This window comes from Bombyx mandarina, chromosome 22, assembly GCF_030267445.1.
Source record: "Bombyx mandarina strain Sakado chromosome 22, ASM3026744v2".
Classification (NCBI taxonomy): Eukaryota; Metazoa; Arthropoda; class Insecta; order Lepidoptera; family Bombycidae; genus Bombyx; species Bombyx mandarina.
In genome coordinates this window covers 11,579,103-11,601,877 of record NC_143228.1, presented here as the reverse complement: position 1 = coordinate 11,601,877, position 22,775 = coordinate 11,579,103, and the positions used below count along the sequence as shown (strand labels likewise).

The window sequence follows — 22,775 nt, the reverse complement described above, 5'->3', positions numbered from 1 at the left end:
GACGATACGATCATCCATATACGTAGATACGCGATTAATTAATTCATTCACTCAATAAGCGATACAAAAATCTCACACCTGGCACAATTACTGGTGGTAGGACCTCTTGTGAGTTCGCACGGGTATGTACCACCGCCCCGCCTATTTCTGCCTCATAAATTTTTCATAACGCGCCTAAAAAAGTATAACTTCAAAAACAATATGAGAACATATTTAGCGTGGTTCACTAAATACATAAAATGAAAATCGAATTACTCTGAACGGGCCAATCCTAAACAAATTCATTGAAATTGTGGCCAGCAGTTTCTGTTGTTTAAAACAGCATAATAGCACTCATATTACCGTCGGTGCGGTATCAATAGCTGACGAGCTACAATTTTCATCTATGGATAGCACGTAATCTGAATGGGGCTGTTAGATAAAAGCATGTTTTGATGAGTAGTCTATATTTTTTCAATAATATCAGAGTTTCCAACTACATTCCAGATTTTAGTTACGTATAATGGCAACTTACCTTAAAAATATACTCGCATTAAGCAGAACATTTAAATTAAATGTAAAATTTGCTGTGATTTTAAGAACGATCTGCTTTTAAATAGAGACTAGATGATGACCGAGCTTTGCTCGTTTTGTTAACGCCATCTTGTTGTGTCTTTAAAGCTGTTAGTTGCCCTCAATTAAGAAAAATAGTATTATTTTTCGCCAATAGATGTCGAGAAGAGTTGATTATTGAAAACACGAATAAAACAACATTTTCTGAAAATAAATCGTAGCTATATCGATTTATCGCCCCCGAAATCCCCTGTATACTAAATTTTATGAAAATCGTAAGAGCCGTTTCCGAGATTCGGATTATATATTTTGTATACAAGAATTGCTCCTTTAAAGGTATAAAGATTCAGATTATATATATTTTATACAAGAATTGCTCGTTTAAAGGTATAAGATAAAATAATTAATTAAAATTACTTTTACCATTTCATTTTGTGTTTTTTTTTACTGTCACGGACAACGAATTAAACTGTAAAAGTAGTTTTAATTATGTCTATGACTCGTTAAAACCTAAGAAATTGCTAAAATAAAATGAGGCACACTGCTTATCGCTTAACTGTAAATAATGATAATGAATCACAAGTTGAAGAATTTAAGTCCAAGTCGCTTTATTTATTGAGCGCCGGTAGCAGTTAAATATCTGAGGCTACATGGCGAACTTCCAGAGACAAATGTAAATAGAGCCACTGCCTTTGGAATGACTTCTTTCACTTCCTTTTAAGCCGGCGTCCAACAAAATAGCGATAATTGTATAGAAGACCTTAAGTACATTTTTCTTCTATTTTTAACACAGAACAGAGCCAAAAGAGTTTCGTTTTGTTTTAGCTGAATGAAATAGAATTAAAAATATTTTGCTTTGTTCTTCAAGCTTGTAATTTCATTAATTGCACAGTTACTAAAAAAATCTTACACTAATTTAAAAAAAAACAACCGAGCGATCTGTCGTCTTTAAAGGCCGTCTGATGTAGTGGTAAGTGACATGGTCACAACACAAGGGGGTTGCGGGTTCGAATCCCGCCAAGGGAAGATATATTTGTATGATAAATATAAAATGTCTTTTCCAGGGTTGTGGATGTATATTAATATATATGTATGTGTATAATAAAAATCCTACATTTATATCCGTTATCTGCTACCTGTAACACAAGTTCTTTACAAACTTAGCACGGGACCAGTTAGCGTGGCGTGGTTGTTTGTAAATATGTATGTATATGTTATATGATCTGATTTTGAAAAGTGTCAAAATTGAATAAATGGATCAAAGCTATCGATCAATTTGGGAACTTCATCTTGACTCCTGTGTCCCTAAAGAGATTTATGGGAGAATGTAAATATGGTTTAAACGCGAAACTTCTACCCAACAACTTCATAAAGAAATTGATACGGGAACTTCGTCCAAATACGCTTCACAAATATCGGAATACTCACACAACATATTCGTTGGCAGTTTAAAAGCATGCATAATCTAGTGCCGGATGCATTTCCTCAAAAGCTCAAAATCAACATAAGCTGTGGACTGTCTTCTTTGACATAGTCTCGTGCAACGACTAACGGTGTCGCGTTTTGTCTTTTCCGAGCTTGTGAAAGACTTCTATCGATACTATCTAAAGGTAGCAAACGAGCCGACGCTGCAGTTTGTATGAAATGGAAATTTGAAAAGTATACACAAATTCGTTCGTGAAATCATTATTTTGTTTGAAATAGTATTCCATATTTCTTTCACTCTTCCTTTAAATTTTCATGAGTGTACTTGCTAGTGAAAATACTAATTAGATAGACAATCAAATTGGATTCAGAACTTATCCTTTGTGTGACAAATGGTGTAATTCAAGTGCCTCTATTATATTTAACTGATGCTTCACGTGTCGATATACGAAATCTTAGGGGCGTGAGGGGGCTTGAAATAACAAACGAAATCGCTGTCTTGTATTGGGCACGATATAGCGTTTGGAAGGCAAGAAAGGAAAATATGAAAAGTCAGAATATTACCCGACGAAATTACGATCGTTTTGGATTCCACGCATCCCATTGAGTCTGAATTGTTACCTCCGTACATCGCCATGAAGAATCTACTTTTTCTTCTTTTTTATTGCTTAGCTGGGTAGACGAGCCACAGCCCACCTGGTGCTAAGTGATTACTGGAGCCCATAGAGATCTACAACGTAAATGCCGCCACCCACCTTGAGATATGAGTTCTAAGGTATCAGTTTAGTTACAACGGCTGCCTCATCTTTCAAACCGAAACGCATTACAGCTTCACGGCAAAAATGGGCGGGGTGGTGATACCTACCCGTGCGGACTCACAAGAGGTCCTACCACCAAGAGGTCTTATCACCGGTTGTTTTTCGTTGACTCGTGTGAAATCGATTGTTTTTCTTATAGTCTTTACTTTCATGTAATTTCCAATCAGTATATTCATTCTGTAATATACATATTTTAGTTTTACATCAACTTAATATAATAGGAAGTGCTCGTCCCGTTCATTGATAGAGGTCTAAAAGCCTATTTAGCGAGCGCCGCCTCGGGTATTGAATATTAGCATTAACAAGACAAATGTGCTGTCAGAGTTTGATAGTTTCTCATTAGTAGACTGCGCGAGACTCCTCCGGTCTGGTCACATTCTAAGCTTTCCCCATGCAACTTCGAGTTTACTTGAATGCGGTTTCGAAGTGCAAACAAGGCAATTTAATGCTATTGAAGTTTTAAGGTTAAATTGTGCAGGTCTGTTAGTTTGGGAGTTAGTCGTGTTTCAGTACTCTGTTTCCTCTACAATTGAAGATAATTTGTGTTTCTATTTGTGTCCCGTCCCTTCTACGATGCTTTCAAAGAGAATATAATAATGTTTCTCTTGTTACATGTTAGCACCGAGTATAATAAATTTGTGATCAATTTCATTTCAAATTTTCACAAAATACTAAATTTACTGTTTTCTTTTCTTTTAAACGATTGAATAGCTTTTATCGCGGGCTTTGAGCGCGGCGACCGAAACTAGAAATTCCGTAACGAAAATAAAACCTACTCCACTGCATGCGCATCATGAAATGTCTGCCCATCTCTGTCTCGCGCGGTCTATCTTCTGAGTGTGAAGGGGATAGTTAATGTTTTGCTTTTGTAAATGTTTATAAATATAGCGTGGTTTTATTTATACAATATTATATTATTGTTTTAATATTAAATTATTATTGTCTAATTATAATTGCATAAGTTGATAAAAAATGCTATGCAATAGCTTTACCGCGACAGTCCCTGAGTGCCACACGTGTTTTTTTTTTTTATTTCCCTTGTACGCAAACGAGCGTAGAGCCCACCTCATAGTTAGTGGATACCGTCGCGCGTCAGCAAAAGCCAAGGGCAGAGTCAAGCCGTTACCTACCTAAATCATGCTATATCAAATGAGAAAAATTGCACATTCTTACAAAGTTTGCCAATCCGCTATTCGATAAACAATTATTTATATAAAATAAAATATTGTAGTTGATTATTTCTCAAGCGAATATTTTCCATAAATTATTTCATGATGCCATTATTTGGCGCAACAAGATCGTGGCTCACTTAGAATTGTGTTATTATAGCTTATAGGCACTATAATATGATTTCTGCCAGTCTTCTTGAGATATAAGTTCGAAGCTTCTGTTGTATCGTAATAACGATATGTGATCGTATGTTCCAGCTAGTACGTATTACAATGCGCGGAAAAATTGGGTAGTATTGTGATAAACACCCGTATACTTATAATACGATCTATCACGATAACTAATCACTGCCTAATACACCGAATGCACCTAGTTACACCTAGTAAATTTTGAATTTGTACACTGAAGACACAAATCTAAAGATACTCTAAGATAATTACAAAACTTCAAAGTTTTATTAAAACAATTAATTCTGATATATTAAATGCAATTTCTTACAATGATAAAACAGCCTCCTCCGGTATCCAATGTCCGTCTTCAACCGAATTAGCGATTGTTCTCACGCGCCGCTCTAGGACGATAAATAGCATCCATTAACACGTTTCTCAAAGTGACGTTAGGCTTTATTGGATCCAGAGAACTAACTTAATCTAACAGGAGAAAAACGTTGTTGTCACTAATTATGTTTGATGAAGGCGTTCAAGTAATCATACATGTGTAGTTACGTGGCCGTATCACATTGGCGCGGGATTATAGATTTATAAAGGCCCTAGATAACACGATTACATATTATTATAAATGCGCTGTTTATTGTCACAAGAATAACACACTAAGTAGCGTTTCATCAACAGAAAAACCGAATTTAAATTTCATGAAGATTAAATTTTATAGAGTTACATTGTTGCTAATAGTTACAAACTCTATTGTCCGACCTTACGTGGCCGTAACACATTGGCGCGGGATTATAGATTTATAAAAGCTCTGGATAACACGATTACATATAAATGCGCTTTTTATTTTCACAAGGATAACATACTAAGTACCGCCTCATCAACAGAAAAACCGAATTTAAATTTCATGAAGATTAAATTTTATAGAGTTACATTGTTGCTAATAGTTACAAACTCTATTGTCCGACCTTACGTGGCCGTAACACATTGGCGCGGGATTATAGATTTATAAAAGCTCTGGATAACACGATTACATATAAATGCGCTTTTTATTTTCACAAGGATAACATACTAAGTACCGCCTCATCAACAGAAAAACCGAATTTAAATTTCATGAAGATTAAATTTTATAGAGTTACATTGTTGCTAATAGTTACAAATTCTATTGTCCGACCGCCGATCGATGTATAATACTGAATGCAGGATAAATAAAATTACAACATTTTTCCAACGTTGAAACAATGATATATTTTAATGACTACTGTTAGATCTGTTAGATCTGTTAGTCGGGAAAATAAGTAACTATTATTTTTCGTTTTACTTAGGAAAAATTATACCTGCTCGGCAGGAAATTGTTTTCGGCATGAATTTATTTTCGGCATAATCGCTTCACTTATAAATATCAACAATAGTTGTTGATCGAAGTATTACAAGGACCCTGGATATTAACGTATAATGCAATAATGACTTCTCAATTATACTTTACGTATAAGCGCTAAGTACGATTTAGACAATTAACAATAAGAATGTAACGATACGATATTATTATTAATATCTCTTCACTGACTTCACCAAATACATGCGTGCGTTTGTATTTTTTTATGTGAATTATACAAGGATTAGATAAATCGAACATTTTTGAATAACATTCTATGTATACATTTTTTTAACCCTTGAATATGAATTGAATATCTTTAGTTGATTTTATTTTCTTACTAATGTAAACAACAAGGCAACGAGACAGCAGTTTCAATGCACTTTTGGACAAAACTTTGACCTTTTAATTGTAATTCACATCTCCCTTTATTCTGATTGCTTCTGTTAACTTTTATCATTCAACCTTTCTTGTAATTAGTTTGGATTCTACAAATACAGAGAATGTGTTCTTGCCAGTAAAACTTAATGATATTGGCTTTGGCTTCACGCGTGTATTACATTTTTAATAACATTAGGAATTTTGATACAGCAATTTTTTTTTAAATTGCGTAGTTGTGTGGAAGAGCTTTCGGCCAACCTGATGTTAAGTGGTTACCGGAGCCCATAGACATCTACACTGTAAATTCCGCCACCCTCAGACATAAGTTGTAAGGTCTCACTTTTAACAGTGAATTGCAACAAGAGAAAATGTCACCGATGAAATAATATTGCATTAACGTTTCGTATGATTGAAAACAATCGTGAAATCTGCGATACATTCTTATTGAAGCAGTTAGTTAAAATAAAGTAGGTTGCGATCGTATTAAATCAACATTGTTTAGTTTACGGCGTGGAACTTAAAACGGTATGCCAGTTACACTCGAGTGGTGGTTACCGCCTAACGTCTCTATCCATTACAGAAGTAACGGACCCAAACAACTTTGTTCGGACAAACTTGCGCATCCTTTTACTTTTCCTATAAAATAGAACCGTGAGTTTTGTGACAACGAATAATGTAGCCTTATATTGTTCTGGGATTTAGGAGCCCAGACCGCAGCCTCGATGAGTACTGAGATCTTAAACATACAATATATTCAATTTTCGTGATTTATTGCACACGCTATGAATTTTTCAATATGCGCTTCTGAACCTCAATAAATCTTTAATCCAATTAATTCCAGTCGGTCCTCGAGGAAAACATCGTTACGGCTTATTAATTACTGTGGGAGGTCTTAATATCGAAGTTAGGGCAAAGGTTTTCCGCGATTAATCGATATTACCGAATATCGATTATGAAGTTAGTGCGAAAATCATCGGGCGCGGATGGCTTCTTGACAAATGCCCGTTATAAGCGCAGAACAAATTGGTGCAATTAATTACAAGTGGAGCTCGCAGCGTTGAGCCGACAAATATTATCGAGATCGTTAATTTCGACATCTTAGTCGAATCTGTTTCACTGATGCGAGATACGTTAAGTAACAGAACTGAAAATAGGCCAGAATTACTCGTTAAATTCCTAATAAGTGCGTCACAAACTTAATTGGACGAACAGCGATAGGAATGCCTGTACCAATTAATCCGCTTCCTTGCAGTTTCTTTTGAACTACCGTAGCACTTTCCTTCGAATTGTTTCATCCAGTTTTCTTCATAAACCTTTTGACTCAAAGCCGCAATTAGAGTTAAAAGCAGGACTGCGGTTTTGTTTTAAAACAGACAAATGTGTTAATTTTCTCTTTATCCTGAGCAGCTGAGTGATTATGACGTGCATTTTCGGGTGCGTACTTCATACTCGCGTGCTTATAGGTAACGCGAATTTGTATACATTTTTTGCTAACGATTCAATTCCGCCAACTTGCTTGAGCCCATAAAAACGAATATAAAGCTGCGAGGTAACGCATGACTCTTAATGAAAACGGTATTATCTGGCATAAAAACATTTTACGCTCGTTTCCAGCGCTGGTTATGAAATTAAATCATAATTTACACACGCTGACTTAAATCAGACTGTGAGCTCGTGAAATCGCAATAAAAATTATTAGACTCGTTACAGCCTTTCCTTGTTGGACCATTTTTTTTTGCATTAGAACCCGTTCTCAGGAACAATGACATCATAAATACCGAAGCGATTTTTCATTCGCATCATAAACGTTCACTTTCCCTTGCTTCTTGCTTCTTCTTGGTTTTTTTTTGTTTGTCATTTAAATTGTGACCACTTTTTTATTAAAACACCTATATTAATTTTCTTTATTAATTTTCGAATCGTATTCTAACAAAAACAAAAAAACCGCTAATAAACTATACTTGTACTGTTAAAAAATAGACGTGAGTGAGATGATAATGTTTTAATACTCACCAAATGTGTTATAAAACTCGAATTATGTATATGAACTTATTTTAGCGGGCATTCATTTATATTTCTAACTAGCTGACCCGGCAGACTTCGTAGTGCCTCAATCGATAAATAAAAAACCTAAACTTTTGTATAAAATAAACTTAAAACAAACAAAAGGAATCCGTCCGACGGGGGACACATCAAAGGAAAAACAAAATTGTTATTTTTATTTGATTCCGAGCATTTTCATATTTATTTACTTTTAAACCTTCTCTAGACTTCCACAAATAATTCAAGACCAAAATTAGCCAAATCGGTCTAGCCGTTCTCGAGTTTTATCGAGACTAACGAACAGCAATTCATTTTTATATATAGAGACAGATAGATTTGCTCTAAAGACACAGATAGGCGTGGAACCCTCTTGGTTCACTTAGTGGGTGAGCCTTTTAAAATGTTCAGCACCACCTTTGCAATCTTCCACTTCCACTGAGATCCACATACCCTGCTTCTTTAGGCACAGTAACCTCGTAGGATTATCGGATCTTGGCCCGAGAAAAAAGCTACCTTGCTTAATATCTATAGATATCTGCTAACTGATAATAACTCTTTACATTCCTTACGAAGAGGAAAGGTAAACCTAAGAAGGAATGGATGGATTGCGTGAAAGACGATATGTGTAAAAGGGGAGTGAGCGAAGAAATGGCATATGATAGAAGAGTATGGAAGGAGAAAACATGTTGCGCCGATCCCAGGTGACTGGGAGAAGTGTAAGAGAATGATGAATATCCTTACTAAGAGATCAAATGTCTCATCCAGTGTCACAGTGCTGCGGATATGCTAAGGAAGTTTATTCTGCAGTTTAATGATCCACAGCAAAAACCTATCTCTTTTATACTGTGTATGACTGAGATGATACCAGATAATTAGCTCGATCTATACCTTCATTAAAGGCTGTCTTTGTAAAAAAAATTTGAGAGATTCAACGCAAACAGATCTCAGAGCACGCCTTAAAGAACACACAGTAACATATATGGATATACGCTAAGTCACACCTGTGCTTGGTAAAGTAGAATTTCAAAACAATAATAGAGTTCACTTAGCACTTTTAAGGGTAGTTTCACCTTCCAAAAACTTATATATCTACGTGCTATATACCACTTAGTTGCTCCAAAAACTGGTGGTAGGACCTCTTGTGAGTCCGCGCGGGTAGGTACCACCACCCTGCCTATTTCTGCCGTGAAGCAGTAATGCGTTTCGGTTTGAACGGTGGGGTAGCCGTCGTAACTATTCTTGAGACCTTAGAACTTATATCTCAAGGTGGGTGGCGCATTTACGTTGTAGATGTATATGGGCTCCAGTAACTACTAACACCAGGTGGACTGTGAGCTCGGACACTCATTTAAGCAATAAAAATAAAATAGAAATAAAAACTATGAGTTCCATAAAAATCGAACGTCAATCAATTTTTTTTTTTTTTAATATGATCAAAGCATAAATGTTTCACATGAACAACGATAGTGCGTTGCTCGCGTTTACGATGCTCATAAAAATCGGAGGCTCTTTGGCTAGTTCGTGGAGTGGAGATTTTATTTGCACAACGCACCCGACATCTGTTGTTATCTTACGACAGTTTATGTGATCGTAGATTTATTCATATATACACGGATACGTGCAATCGTAAATGTACGAATTTATATATCGATAAAATTTATATGTAGATATCCTGTTTCGATGATTGTAATGTTTGAAAACGTAAATTACACGCCTATCTCGCATGTTGGTAGGACCACTTGTGAGTCCGCGCGGGTAGGTACCATCGCCCTGCCTATTTCTGCCGTGAAGCAGTAATGCGTTTCGGTTTGAAGGGTGGGGCAGCCGTTGTAACTATACTTGAGACCTTCGAGCTTACATCTCAAGGTGGGTGGCGCATTTACGTTGTAGATGTCTATGGGCTCCAGTAACCACTTAACACCAGGTGGGCTGTGAGATCGTCCACCCACCTAAGCAATAAAAAAAATGTTGAGCAAACTTTTGTCACAATCTTATTACATTTCTTATTTATACGTTATATCGGAACGTTTTCTCTTATTTACCAAAAACGTATCTTTTATGAAAACTAAGGTAAAAGGAAAACATTCGCAGCCAAAAGTATACATAGTCGAAAACATTCTGGACCACATCTCATGTTTGTCGTACATTTTAATATCACTAATACATTATCCGTATTGATTTCCGACAATGGCCAGCGTTTTCCTTTGACCACGTAAACATATCATTCCGCGTCTTTACTATCTCAAAAGGGCCTGATTCACTCGTCTGTTATAAGTAAACCTTTCATGTATGTTTTATTCTCAATATTTTGATGGAGCCCCCCAGTATCATTCAAATGACATATTGGCGAAACGCTCGACGATATGCTTGATCGAGAAAATATACAGTTTTCTTTCGAGAGCAAAACCAAATAACATCGAATCGTGAACCAATATCGCGGATTGATTCCGCAAAAGCGGTTTCCATTTAATCTCTTTTTTTTTTTAAGTAAACAAAATTTAAACATTCGCATATGTATGATTTAAAAGTAGAACTTATGTTCTATTTTTATAATCTTTATAGACTTTTTACTTTTTAATTACGCCCCCAAAAAGTTCCGGCTTTGTCTTAGACGTCTAAAAAAATAATTATTCTTCGTAATAAAAATAATAAGGAAAATGAATTAAGGAATCGCCTCCAAATAAATTCAACTTCAATTGACTATGATAATCACTTAATGATAATTGATCATTAATTTTCGAGTATCTAAGTTGGAATAGCAAAGATATGATTTCGGGAATAATAATGAGATCGCTTTAACAATCATCGGAGTTTCAGGGAAGTTTGGCCAACATTTTTGTTAGTAGATAATTTTAGTTATTCGGCAGGTTTTTAATGAATTTTATGCTCCAAATAGTTAAACAATTATAAAAATATTCCTACACTAACAAATGCAATTAAATTTTTACTCTATTTTCTAAACGACACATTTCATTATCCTTTAAAATGAAACGCAAAAAAAAAAAAAAAAAATCTATGTTACATAGACGTTTTGTGAAACTCTTAAAATTCAATTTTAATTGACGACATCACTTTATATCTGACAGTATTCTTCCGCGGAATGTTTCCATCTTTACTGTTTTGTTGTGAAAAATGTTATTTAATTTCGAGCAATTATTACTCGCGCTCTACGGAATTACCCCGAGGAATAAGACTTGCGCGAGTGTTGCTTTTATTTCGGTGAAAATGGTTTTTTTTTTCTCTACAACGAAAGCCTCGTGCTGAAAATGAGGCAGAGGGATCTGTTTTAACAGTCTTTCACTTTAACGAGATAAGTTCAGTTATTAAAATTTGCCAGAACATCTTGTATACTCTGTTAAAATGAACCGGACCAATTCCAGCCGAATTCTTTATAGTTTATATACAAACCACTTCGGTTTTTTTTTTTCTTTTTTTATTGCCTTTGTAGGCAGACGGGCATACACAGGGTTAGTCTACACAGATGACCTTTAGGTCCACAAAAATTCATTTACGTATCGTAGGTAAGATTTTCGAATTCAATAAGTGCCGGAGATGAGTGATACGTTCGCGGCAGGTGTATTACAGACGAGACACACGCGCTATACAAAATCTTGTCGTCTTGTTTCATTCGTACATTTGCTTTATTACGTAACGTGATTTATATGTTGGCCCGGTGCGTTTAACTGCTGAGGTCTGTCATTTCGCCGTCTTAAATTGAGATTGATCCCGGGGAAGGGCGGCTTGACATGTGCGTTGGTGTGTCGCGAAATTGTGTTTTTGTTTTATTTCGTTACCTTCCACCTTTGTTCGTAAGGGGATGAGACACACACACACGCAACGTTACCTGAGAACATATTTTAGATCTTATTTTTCGCTTCTTCAAATTCTGATGGACATGTTTGCTTAAAAGAAACGCGCGTATTATACACCTTTAAGAGTTCAAATTGATATAGACATTTCGTGAGTGGTCATGAATATTTAATGGTCCTTCGTTTTCAATGGTAATAGTAATAGCACTTGAGTTTTTTTTTTTTTTTTTTTCTTTGATGGCTGGACGAGCTCACAGCCTACCTGATGTTAAGTGGTTACGGGAGCCCATAGACATCTACAACGTAAATGCGCCACCCACCTTGTGATATAAGTTCTAAGGTCTCAGTATAGTTATTGCTATACATTACATAGTTATTGAGTATTTGGATCCTCTTTCAGTTCTAGCTAGGCAATAACAAACCTTTTTTTTGTGTGGTAATTTTTAAAATGGAATGGATTGATGATTTGTTGCTTTTTGTTACAGAGAGGCTCCGACGAGCTTCTGTCGCAGAGTGGCGTCACCGTCATGGCGCCCGCCGCTCCGCACCATGCCGACAATAACAACCAGGACTCTGCTGCCAAGAAGGTAATTCTAGCCAGCTAACATTGAAACAACAGTCTTGCGCCGTATCCATCAGCTTATTTATTGTGGTAATGCACGTTTTAGTTTTCACAATCACGGGCAGCTGGATCTGAATGTTTATGTTAAACTTTCCCTTATCATAATAATATATGCAACATAAAATAGCTTAGACAACATTGTGCTTCGAGCAAAAAAGGCTCTTATAAACTTAACTTTGGTCAATAAATTAAAAAAAAGTAATAGAATCGAATCATTTATTATTAGAAATAGAACATCCAGTTTTGTTTCTGATAAGATTTTATCGGTACGGCGTGCTATGAAACCGCACAGCTAGATTATTCTGTTTATCAGATTCAGATTCCAACCTCACGTTTCAAGACAGATCAGTACTTACTAGTCGATGATATCAGTCGATGAGTCAGGTCTATCCGAAGCATGAAAAACTTGAAATTAACGCAATTAACATACAAGTGCATACGTAAAATTGAGTTTTCATAACAATCGCTTGATGCAATACAAAGACATTTCACATAAAAAAGCGGCAAACGAGTTCGTGGATTGTGTAATTAATTGAAAAACGATTAATCGTGATAAAAACGATAAAACGACGAAATCGCGAAACCGTAATAAGTATTAAAATAAAAGGGCCCTCATAAAAAGCCAACGTGCCATAAAAGGCTTCCCCAATGGCTTGGAGGGTCAAATTTTTATTAATCTCTACCTACAAATTTCGATCGGACAGATTTTACATGTGGAATTGAAATGACGTTGATGGCTCTCGGAATCGGGATCCTTTTGGCTACAGTTTTTTTTTTTTTGTTCTATTTGACAAATGTGATATTTCATTATCATTATTCTTTTACGCGCTTTTTTTTTTTGATCGTCTTATTAGTTAAGTGGTTCATGAGTCAGGTTACCGTAGCACGGAATCATGGTTCGTTTCCTGTTTCGTTAATATCTCCGTCAGATATTTGATTCTGAAGCTGTTTCTTTGCATCGCGTCTCCGGCACCGGTGAAAATATCTTAGTAAATTGAATTTGTTGAACGTGGAAAGGCTGTGAATGATAACGGCCATTGAAAAGATCGGCCAATGATCGAAATTAGATTACAATTACTGGCACTTCGAGATTTTTCCATTTTATTTTAGTTTTTTTTGTTTTATTCATAAGACTGTTTTCAAAACATTTGTATTTAAACTCAAGCTCGTCAATAATAGCTTCTAAATGAGTGAAATAAAGTAAAATCGGAGACAAAGGAGAAAATAGCACTTAACCTTTACGTATTTTCCCTATTTACGTACAGATTTTCACTGAAGTCTTCCCTTACATATAACGATTGTAATCTAGAATTTTCTCTGTACATTACAGTTGTACAAATGTAATTTATAACGTTTACGTAACTCCTGCGATACCTCATCGAATAGACTCCCATAAAATTTTCACGTCACTACGGTCTGTAAGTAAAACCATTGTGAACCTATAAACTTCACTTCAGAGTACAATATTCATAAAACAACATATCTCATGAGCAACCATTATTCCATTTTCATGGCTCTATTCACCTATCATTCGTTCTTTAGAAAATAATTTATGTTTTTCGGTATGTACCTGTTTATTTTTATAGCTTTGAATGTAAAAACGGCTGTCTAATTTTTATTGGCACCGTAAGACTTTAGTAAAATAAGATAATGTAAAATTATCGTATCAATTTCAAAATTACTTGTTAATAAATATAAATGCTTTCACAAAATGTTAAAATAAATATTAAGAACAATATTAAACTATTCAGAATGATGTCCAATTCTTTTGCAAAACAGAAAAGTAGTAAAGTTTAAAGCATAAGGCACAACAGCGTTTGACGTTTTAAAAAGTTTAATTGAAAAACGTATGCCGAAGTTTCCATTGAAAAACACTAAACAGTAGGCACTTTAACAAAGCCTTCTTTACGTTCCATGTAAAAAGGTTTTTATGCTTCGTTCTTAAATACGGCGCGGCGTGGAGTTTTAAAAGCGACAATTTTAATTCTCGACACAAATGCACAAAAGGATGGAGAGTAGAAAACAATCAACGTCAAAGAAACTGCCCCGGAAAAAAATATGTAAGCAAGGTCGCGCATTTCGGGGTCTTTTCCCGTTGCACAGTTGTTCCATCGTGTATTTACATAAATACGGAGCGGGTTTTGCATGCACACTTTGTTTGCCGCTGTGCAAACATGCTCTTTGTTTGCGGAGACCGCTGCTGTCCGCGTGCCGACCACCAAATGGATTGCATCATCCATTAAAACACGTTACGGGGACGATGTTACACAATTCAATTCAGAAGCGTTTTCGTCTAGTTTTGTGCTTTTGTTACTTTTAGTAATCTCTATTTATGTAGGTCAAAGAAATCCAAACTAAAACCTTCGATATTTTTCGAATTTATTTTACTAAATCAAAATAGATAAGTTTTACAAGGGAATCTGATTTTAATGTTAAGTAATCCAAAAACCTACAACATATTATTTACATACATTTCGGTCTGATGAAAAATTAATAATATTGAAATTACAGGCAACGAAATAAATAGGCAAGATGTTTGCATCTGAGCCTACCACCATCTACTAGAATAGTACAATTTCGATTAATCTTCACCCTCTCGACTTTATTGCAACAATATGAAATCAAAATTAAATGTAAGCAAAAACACTGACGGAAAGTTCAAACAAGATATGACGGATTCGGGAAGATGATTCCAAATACACGGTAATGTTTTTTCACGAAAATTAAAACCATTCAGAGTCTGTTCTTCAGTGTTACATACCCGTCTATTTTCATTCATCAAGGTAATTGGTTTGTATAATGTTTCTTTTAAGAGCTGAATGATATCTTCTCAAAGGGAAAATGTGCGTATAATAAGTGTCATTATAATTTAGTCGTCAGATATCTTTTAAGATATGTATCTCTTTGAATGTTAATCATATTATCTCAGTTGGTTAGGTATCTGTATTTTTCATAAGAAAGCTATTTTTCTATTCGTAATTTTAAAACAAGTATGAATTTTAAAATAATCTATACTAATATTATAAAGGGGAAAGATTTGTTTGTTTGTTTGTTTCGAATAGGCTCCGAAACTACTGAACCGATTTGAAAAATTCTTTTTCCATTAGAAGCCGACATTGTCCCTGATGAACATAGGCTACTTTTTTTTCATTTTATTTTATTTTTTTGGTTTCATGTGTGTTTTAATGTTTCCGAAGCGAAGCGAGGGCGGGTCGCTAGTATTGAATATAATTTTAATGTTGATGCCGCCCTGAAATTTCAATTACAGAATTTAATTATATAAATGAGCACTACTCGAAAAGGAGCTCGTATTTTCAAAACGCATTACCGACGTCGGTAAATAGCTTTCGATTTAACAATCGTACCTTATTGAAATACGTTCTTATGTACCAAACTCCTTAGGTATCATTTACGTAAATTAAATAGAAACGAACCGTCCTGTTGAAAAGGAACCATTTTCTTATTCTTTCCCTCGGGCAGTTTATTTTCCCCGCTGTCACCGGTCATTATGTCAGACTGAAAATAAAATATAATATCGTGCCTGGTTTACGAGAAGAAAAATATTTAAGCGTCTCCGTTCATCTCTGAATAAATATGGCATTGGAAATAATTTAATTATTAAACGGTCATATTAAAACTTATACGGTTTCTAACAGAATCGTAGATAGGGTTTTTGTATTTCTGCACGGTAATCTTCGCAATTCTGTTCTATTCGATGAGATCACAGACGTCCACTGCTAGACATAGGCCTCCCCTAAGCCTCGCCGCGAAGATTGATCCTGCGCTGCTTGCATCCAGCGGATCCCCGCGAACCTTAATAGGTCATCGGTCCACCTTGCGATAGGTTTACCTACGCTACGTCTTCCGGTACACAAGTCTTTGCAATGACTGAACAAATGTTCACGATTGACTTCCGCGGTGAAGGAATAATATCGTGTAATAAAAATCAAACCCGCAACATTATAATTTGCGTAATTACTAGTGGTAGGACCTCTTGTGAGTCCGCACGGGTAGGTACCACTACCCTGCCTATTTCTGCCGTGAAGCAGTAATGCGTTTCGGTTTGAAAGGTAGGGGAGCCGTTGTAACTATACTGAGTCCTTAGAACTCATATCTCAAGGTGGGTGGGTGTCTATGGGCTCCGGTAACCATTTAACACCAGGTGGGCTGTGAGCTCGTCCACCCATCTATGCAATAAAATAAATATTTTTTTTTTTTAAAATGACTAGATTCAAAATAATTCTTAACTAAATAATAAAGTTAAAAATTAAATGATTATTGTTTTTTTTTTCGTTTTTTCCGTCATCAACTATTCATTGGATGTAGTAACTTTATTTCTTAAAATTTTCAACGAATCCTCTAAATTTTAATGCTAAACGCAATTTTTCGGAATAAATTTACGTACAAATGACGAATCTGAACTAAGTGTCGCAAAAAACAAACGCCCAGTATCTCTGTAAGCAAAACAAGGTATTTTAGTTGAGCAACATTTTGCAGGCCATTTACTCTCACTTGTTCGGGGTCGGGGTGAAAAAACTCCGCCGCAGTAATCTTAATTACATTGTGATCTCGTTACAGCTTGGCCCTAATTCATAATTAAACAGGGACGTGTCGCTGTCTTTCTTATTTATTTGCCATTTTATGGTTTAGCAATGGCGAGGCAATTTTTTTCCGCTGTGAAAATTTATAAGACGCCTCTCGCGACACCCCTTCTTCTTTGTTACTCTGAATATTCATTTGGGAGGCTATCGGCGACTCGTTTTTAAAGTATTTTTATGCCCATTCTTTGCATCTCCCAGGGAGCACGGAATGTTATTAAATAAGTAAAATATTAAATATCTGTTTCTCTTGCCATATTTTTTATTCGTTTTTTTTTTACACAACTGCATTGGACTATGTACAAGTCTATAAACGGCAACTAACTTATAGTATTCCGTCACCAGGTAGTCATTAAGTTAGATTGTTTAAGATATGCTGGTTGAAAAAAAAGATATTTTATTATCTAAGAAATATCATAGATTATTTTTTTTAATGTTATAAACGGTATACAAAAAAGGTAGGGGACTGTGTTCTTGTAATGACCGAAATTGTCTAACGGGTATTATTTCTAATATAATTCGAATATGGAACGCTTGTATGTCGCCATATAACTTATGTGTAAAAACTTCAGACTCCAATCTATTTGAATAGTATGGTATTTTAACGGAAATATTTACTGCTGTCTTCTTATGCCCAAATTCCAATATCGGTCAGAGCACGTCTGCAGAAAATACACTAATCAACCCTCGTCCGCTTTGACCGGGTCATTAATGTCCAAATAAAGTAATTAATTATGTTCCCTGTTTTTTTCCTCATTTTCGTGACGTTTGCCTGTAAAAAGGCGGAGAGTCCCACTCTTTGAAGATCAATCAAAACAAAAGATACTCCCTGACCGCGTTTACCACTACTTAACCATTTACGAGCTTGTCTCGGAGAGTTCCCACTTTTTACGCACTTTCAAGGATCTTATACGGAATAGAGTTTACCTTATCTGGGTGCCTTTCTTTTATTCATTGACAAAGGTAAATGTTATTTTCTTTTTACGATCACCTACTAGATTGCCGCATTGAAAAGATACAGCTATAAAATAATAATTGATGAAGTCACCAACCCGGTCCTTTGATTTTTTAGGAAGCCTCGGACCGACCGAGATAAGCCTTTCTTGTATACTTAACCTGGTATGAGAGATCGTGAAAAATCGTGACTGATATTTTATTAAATACAAATATTTATTACTAACTAGCGGACCCGGCAGACTTCGTAATGCATAATACATCAAAGGAAAAACAATTTTGTTGTTGTTTTACTTAATTCCGATCATTTTCATATTTATTCACCTTTTAAACCTTCTCTGGACTTCCACAAATAATTCAAAACTAAAATTAGCTAAATCAGTCCAGCCGATCTGGAGTTTTACCGAGACTAACGAACAGCAATTCATTTTTATATATTATTATATAGATAGTGTTTTATGAATCCATCTTGATCGGTGAGTAAAATTATTAATATAGTTAAAAAAACAAATAAACGTACAAAGCAATAATTTAAATATGGGACTCATTATTAGCTATTACATATTAGATAGACAGCGGCTCAGATTTCCCAGGTATAGCTGTTCAAGAGCATCGGTGACCATTGATCACCAAGTTTGATGAATGCTCATCTATCTAATAAGACAATAAAAAGCATTGCCCAGGGAATTTCGTTTCAGAATTACCGATCAACTTGAGCTCTTTATTTTTACTAGTATTAGAAAAGATGTTAGTAACGTCCCACTTTGCCCTAAAATTCCGTTATTAACCATTTTGAGTATGCACAGAGTAATAATTCCACAATGAACTGCGATATGGATTTATGTTGTCGCAACTGCCTTTAATCCAAAGTTAGGCCATGGAATTTTTACATAATTAGAGGCATTTACAATTCTTTGTGATGCTATGTGGTTACCAGAGATCTCAATATATACGTCACCCACTTTTGGGCATTGGGTCAAAAAACTAATTATCAAATAACCAGGAAAGAAAGAAAACTATCAGTTTTCATATCTAAAATTATTGATGACTTGCACAAATTGCTTGTGGTACTTGTGTTAAATACCTATATTAGTATATGCCAATCGATACTAACATTGTTAGCACATAATTTCTATGCTAATGAAACAATTCTCATCGCTAATGCTCGCTGCATCACTAATTAAACCGAGTGCCGTGTAAACAATACTCTTCGTGTTCATTTTACTGTTATTACTTAAAGGCCTCTAAGTAATCTCTGAGATGTATCTTGTTAATGAAGTTCAACTGAAGGGTTTCGTTTTCGAGATATAAATACATTATATACATTCCTGAAACTATTATATAATGTCCCACAAGTTCTCTTCACTAAAGAATGTTTCATTCTCTTTTTAAATTATTCTCAATTTAATTCACTTAATTCTTGGTATATCTATATATATAAAAACGAATCGCTGTTCGTTAGTCTCGCTAAAACTCGAGAACGGCTGGACCGATTTGGCTAATTTTGGTCTTGAATTATTTGTATAAGTCCAGACAAGGTTTAAAAGGTAGATAAATATGAAAATGCTCGGAATATTAATAAAAATAACAATTTTGTTATCCCTTTGATGTGTCCTCCATCGGACGGATTCCTTTTGTTTGTTTTAAGTTTATTTTACACAATAGCTTAGGTCTTTTATTTATCGATTGAGGCACAACGAAGTCTGCCAGGCCAGCTAGTTTCATATATATGTATAAATCCTCTTTGATATCCTATCGAATTTGGATACGTTTTTATCGCTTTAATCTAGTACTAATTCTTATAAAGATTTTCCAGTCCAAGATCTACGATTTCCGAGTAGGGTTGACGACGGATAGGCAGGTGAATACGTGACTTACTCGCGTTCATGAATGACCTCCACTGACTATAAAGCACAAAAACCTGTAAAATTGAAACATCGAAACCCGCGAAAATTTATAAATAAAATAAATATTTACTACATACTCTTACGATTCAAATTCACGTGTATTCGTTTTATTTTTTCACGAACAATAGAGACCCTAGACACGAAACAATAAAGGAAATAAAATACCAATACTGGTGGTAGGACCTCTTGTGAGTCCGCACGGGTAGGTACCACCGCCCCGCCTATTTCTCCCGTGAAGCAGTAATGCGTTTCGGTTTGAAGGGTGGGGCAGCCGTTGTGACTATACTGAGACCTTAGAACTATATCTCAAGGTGTGTGGCGCATTTACGTTGTAGATGTCTATGGGCTCCAGTAACCACTTAACACCAGGTGGGCTGTGAGCTCGTGTACACATTTAAGCAATAAAAAATAAAAAAATTCTTTGCTTTGCTATTTGTATTGTGCTTTTGCTTATTGTGAGCCCACATCTTTACATCTTGTCTATTTAATTATTAAAGTTGCAAATCACTTTTACACTTTAAAAAGTTGGCTGAAACAATAGTTAAATACCGGATACAATTGAAAAATTGACTTAATAATATATATTTTAAATTTCTGCATTCTCGTAATAATGTCTATGACCTCACAATCACTTAACAACCTTGTGAGCTGTGATTAAATTGGCCTATTTTAAATCAATTATAAAAAAAAGACTTCATATGCTTCGAAGCGCGCAATTCACTTGGTACATTTGCGTGCGTTAATTAAGCATTTGCGTTGGTCTTTTTAAAAGGTCAATAAAATGTTGTTTCCATAAGTTTATATATGTACAAACATAGCATTACAAAAATATATATATAACATTCGACTTATAGCTGACTCGAACCGCTCTACCCTATGGATAAGCGATATAAAAAAAATGTTGAGAGTAAACAACGTGCCTGTAAATCCGTATCGAATGGTATCAATAACGGAAATGCAATAACAGTATTCAGCCGTACAGCCAATTAAAAGTTTCAGTGGACCGGGCCCCGATTTCTAGTGTAGTAATGCACTTGAAATTTAACAGCGAATGCAACTCTATTGGCGTCACTCGCTACTGCGTCCAATGGTAAATAAATTCATCGATCACTCAGTTGTAAGATTCATTTTAGTTGCAAAAGTTTTTAAATCGCCGTATGTATGGATTGCAAAACAAATTAGTGCAATTTCATATTGAATTTCTTGGCATTTGTAAATTTACATTATTATAATGCTTAGATCAAATTAAACTTTGAGATAATGCAAACGATTAAGTTTATATATCTGAAAATAGAAATTAACGTAAAATTTTCAAGTGTGTGTATGTATGTGTATGTTGCAAAATTAAATTAGTATGTTTTTTTTTTATGGCTTGTATGGGTGGACAAGCTCACAGCCCACCTGGTGTTATGTGTTTACTGGAGCCCATAGACAACGTAAATTCGGCACCCACCTTGAGATATAAGTTCTAAGGTCTCAAGTATAGTAACAACGGCTGCCCCACGCTTCAAACCGAAACGCATTACTGCTTCACGGCAGAAATAGGCAGGATGGTGGTACCTACCCGTGACGGACATTTTGTGATCTGCAGTAATCGTGCGCTTCTGCTTGAAGTTTACGATGCTATTTCACCAAAACCATCTGCGACGTAACCAAGTCGCTTTGATATCTTCGACAGCCCCTTAACACGAGAAGGACCGTAAACTCAATTGCCAACAACAAATAAAAAAAGACGTGCAAACAAATCTCTTAAGTCATAGTAAGGGAACCGAAAATATAAATGAGCATTTTTGACCAATATAAGCGGAGTGCATCGATGTTTATATCTGGATAACACCCTTGGGATCTTGCTTGTATCACGAAATCGATTACGTGCGGAGCCCTCTCACCTTCCTTATATTTGCCAAGTCACTGTCCACGTTCGGTACCCGCACGCTCGTTTCTTACCATCTCAACATTACAATAGATAACACGAAGTGCGTGACTATCAGAAATTTTAATATGATTCACCTATTACGTATGCTGTTCCATAAAAAGAAAAAAGATTTTAAATTTAAAATATGTATCGACATTCACTTTTGAGAATTACGAATATAAACATACACATGTTTAAACTTTATAACGATTTAGATGAAACCAAAAAAAAGCTATGCTATAACAAATCGTAATTACAATTACAAATTACAACGGGACGCATGGTGTTAACGCATGTGCTTATTGTAAATTATTTTGTTTCCAGTTGAGAGTCACTTTTTAACCTAGAAGATATCTAGAAGAATAACATAATGAACCGTTATTGCTATTTTTTTAATGTTAAGCATTAATATTCTTAACTGTAAAATATGATTTAAACAATTCCTGTACTGAGTACTGATAATAAATTGAGGAAAACTATGTCTACAACGCAAAGAGTATGATAATCCTAATTACGATGCAGTTGATACTTCAACCTTATTTATCAAGACAAATAAATGGTAATACGTAAGTCATAATAGTCTAAGGGAAAACTAAAGAAGCAGATTGACTGATAGCTTTGTCTGCCAGTGAACATTTTCACAGACATAATATTGATGAGAAAATCCTTATAAATCTAACATAACCTATACGGTTATAACTAACAGAGAAGTATCAAGACTACAATAATCCTACGAGTATCTAATAAATAAGCCCCCTATCTCCATTTCTCGTGAACCTACGTCACCGTGACCTGGCCTACAAGCGGATTACATGTTCCTTTACCGACAACCTACGGGAATATTCTGTCGACATGTAAGATACACTCACCCCATACGTAGCTCTGTATGTACGTACCTACACACTATATTACGTTACCTAAACAGTAATTATTTTTCCGTATAAAGAAAGAAGCTGGTAATAAGCCAAAATATAAATAATAGTCTTTCATTGCTAATATGAGTATACGTGTTGTTATTAGATATTTTACTGAGTGA

The 22,775-nt window shown here is 35.3% G+C and overlaps 1 protein-coding gene across 5 annotated transcripts in view; it reads left to right on the top strand.

Annotated features, from left to right (window-relative positions):
• heph (polypyrimidine tract-binding protein 1 heph) overlaps positions 1-22,775 on the top strand; it is a 522,083-nt gene that overhangs the window by 448,341 nt on the left and 50,967 nt on the right. For all 5 annotated transcript variants that reach the window (XM_089736953.1, XM_089736954.1, XM_028180565.2 and 2 more), the window contains one exon: positions 12,229-12,330. In XM_089736953.1, the coding sequence (XP_089593079.1) occupies positions 12,229-12,330 (102 nt within the window). The remainder of the gene's footprint in view (positions 1-12,228; positions 12,331-22,775) is intronic.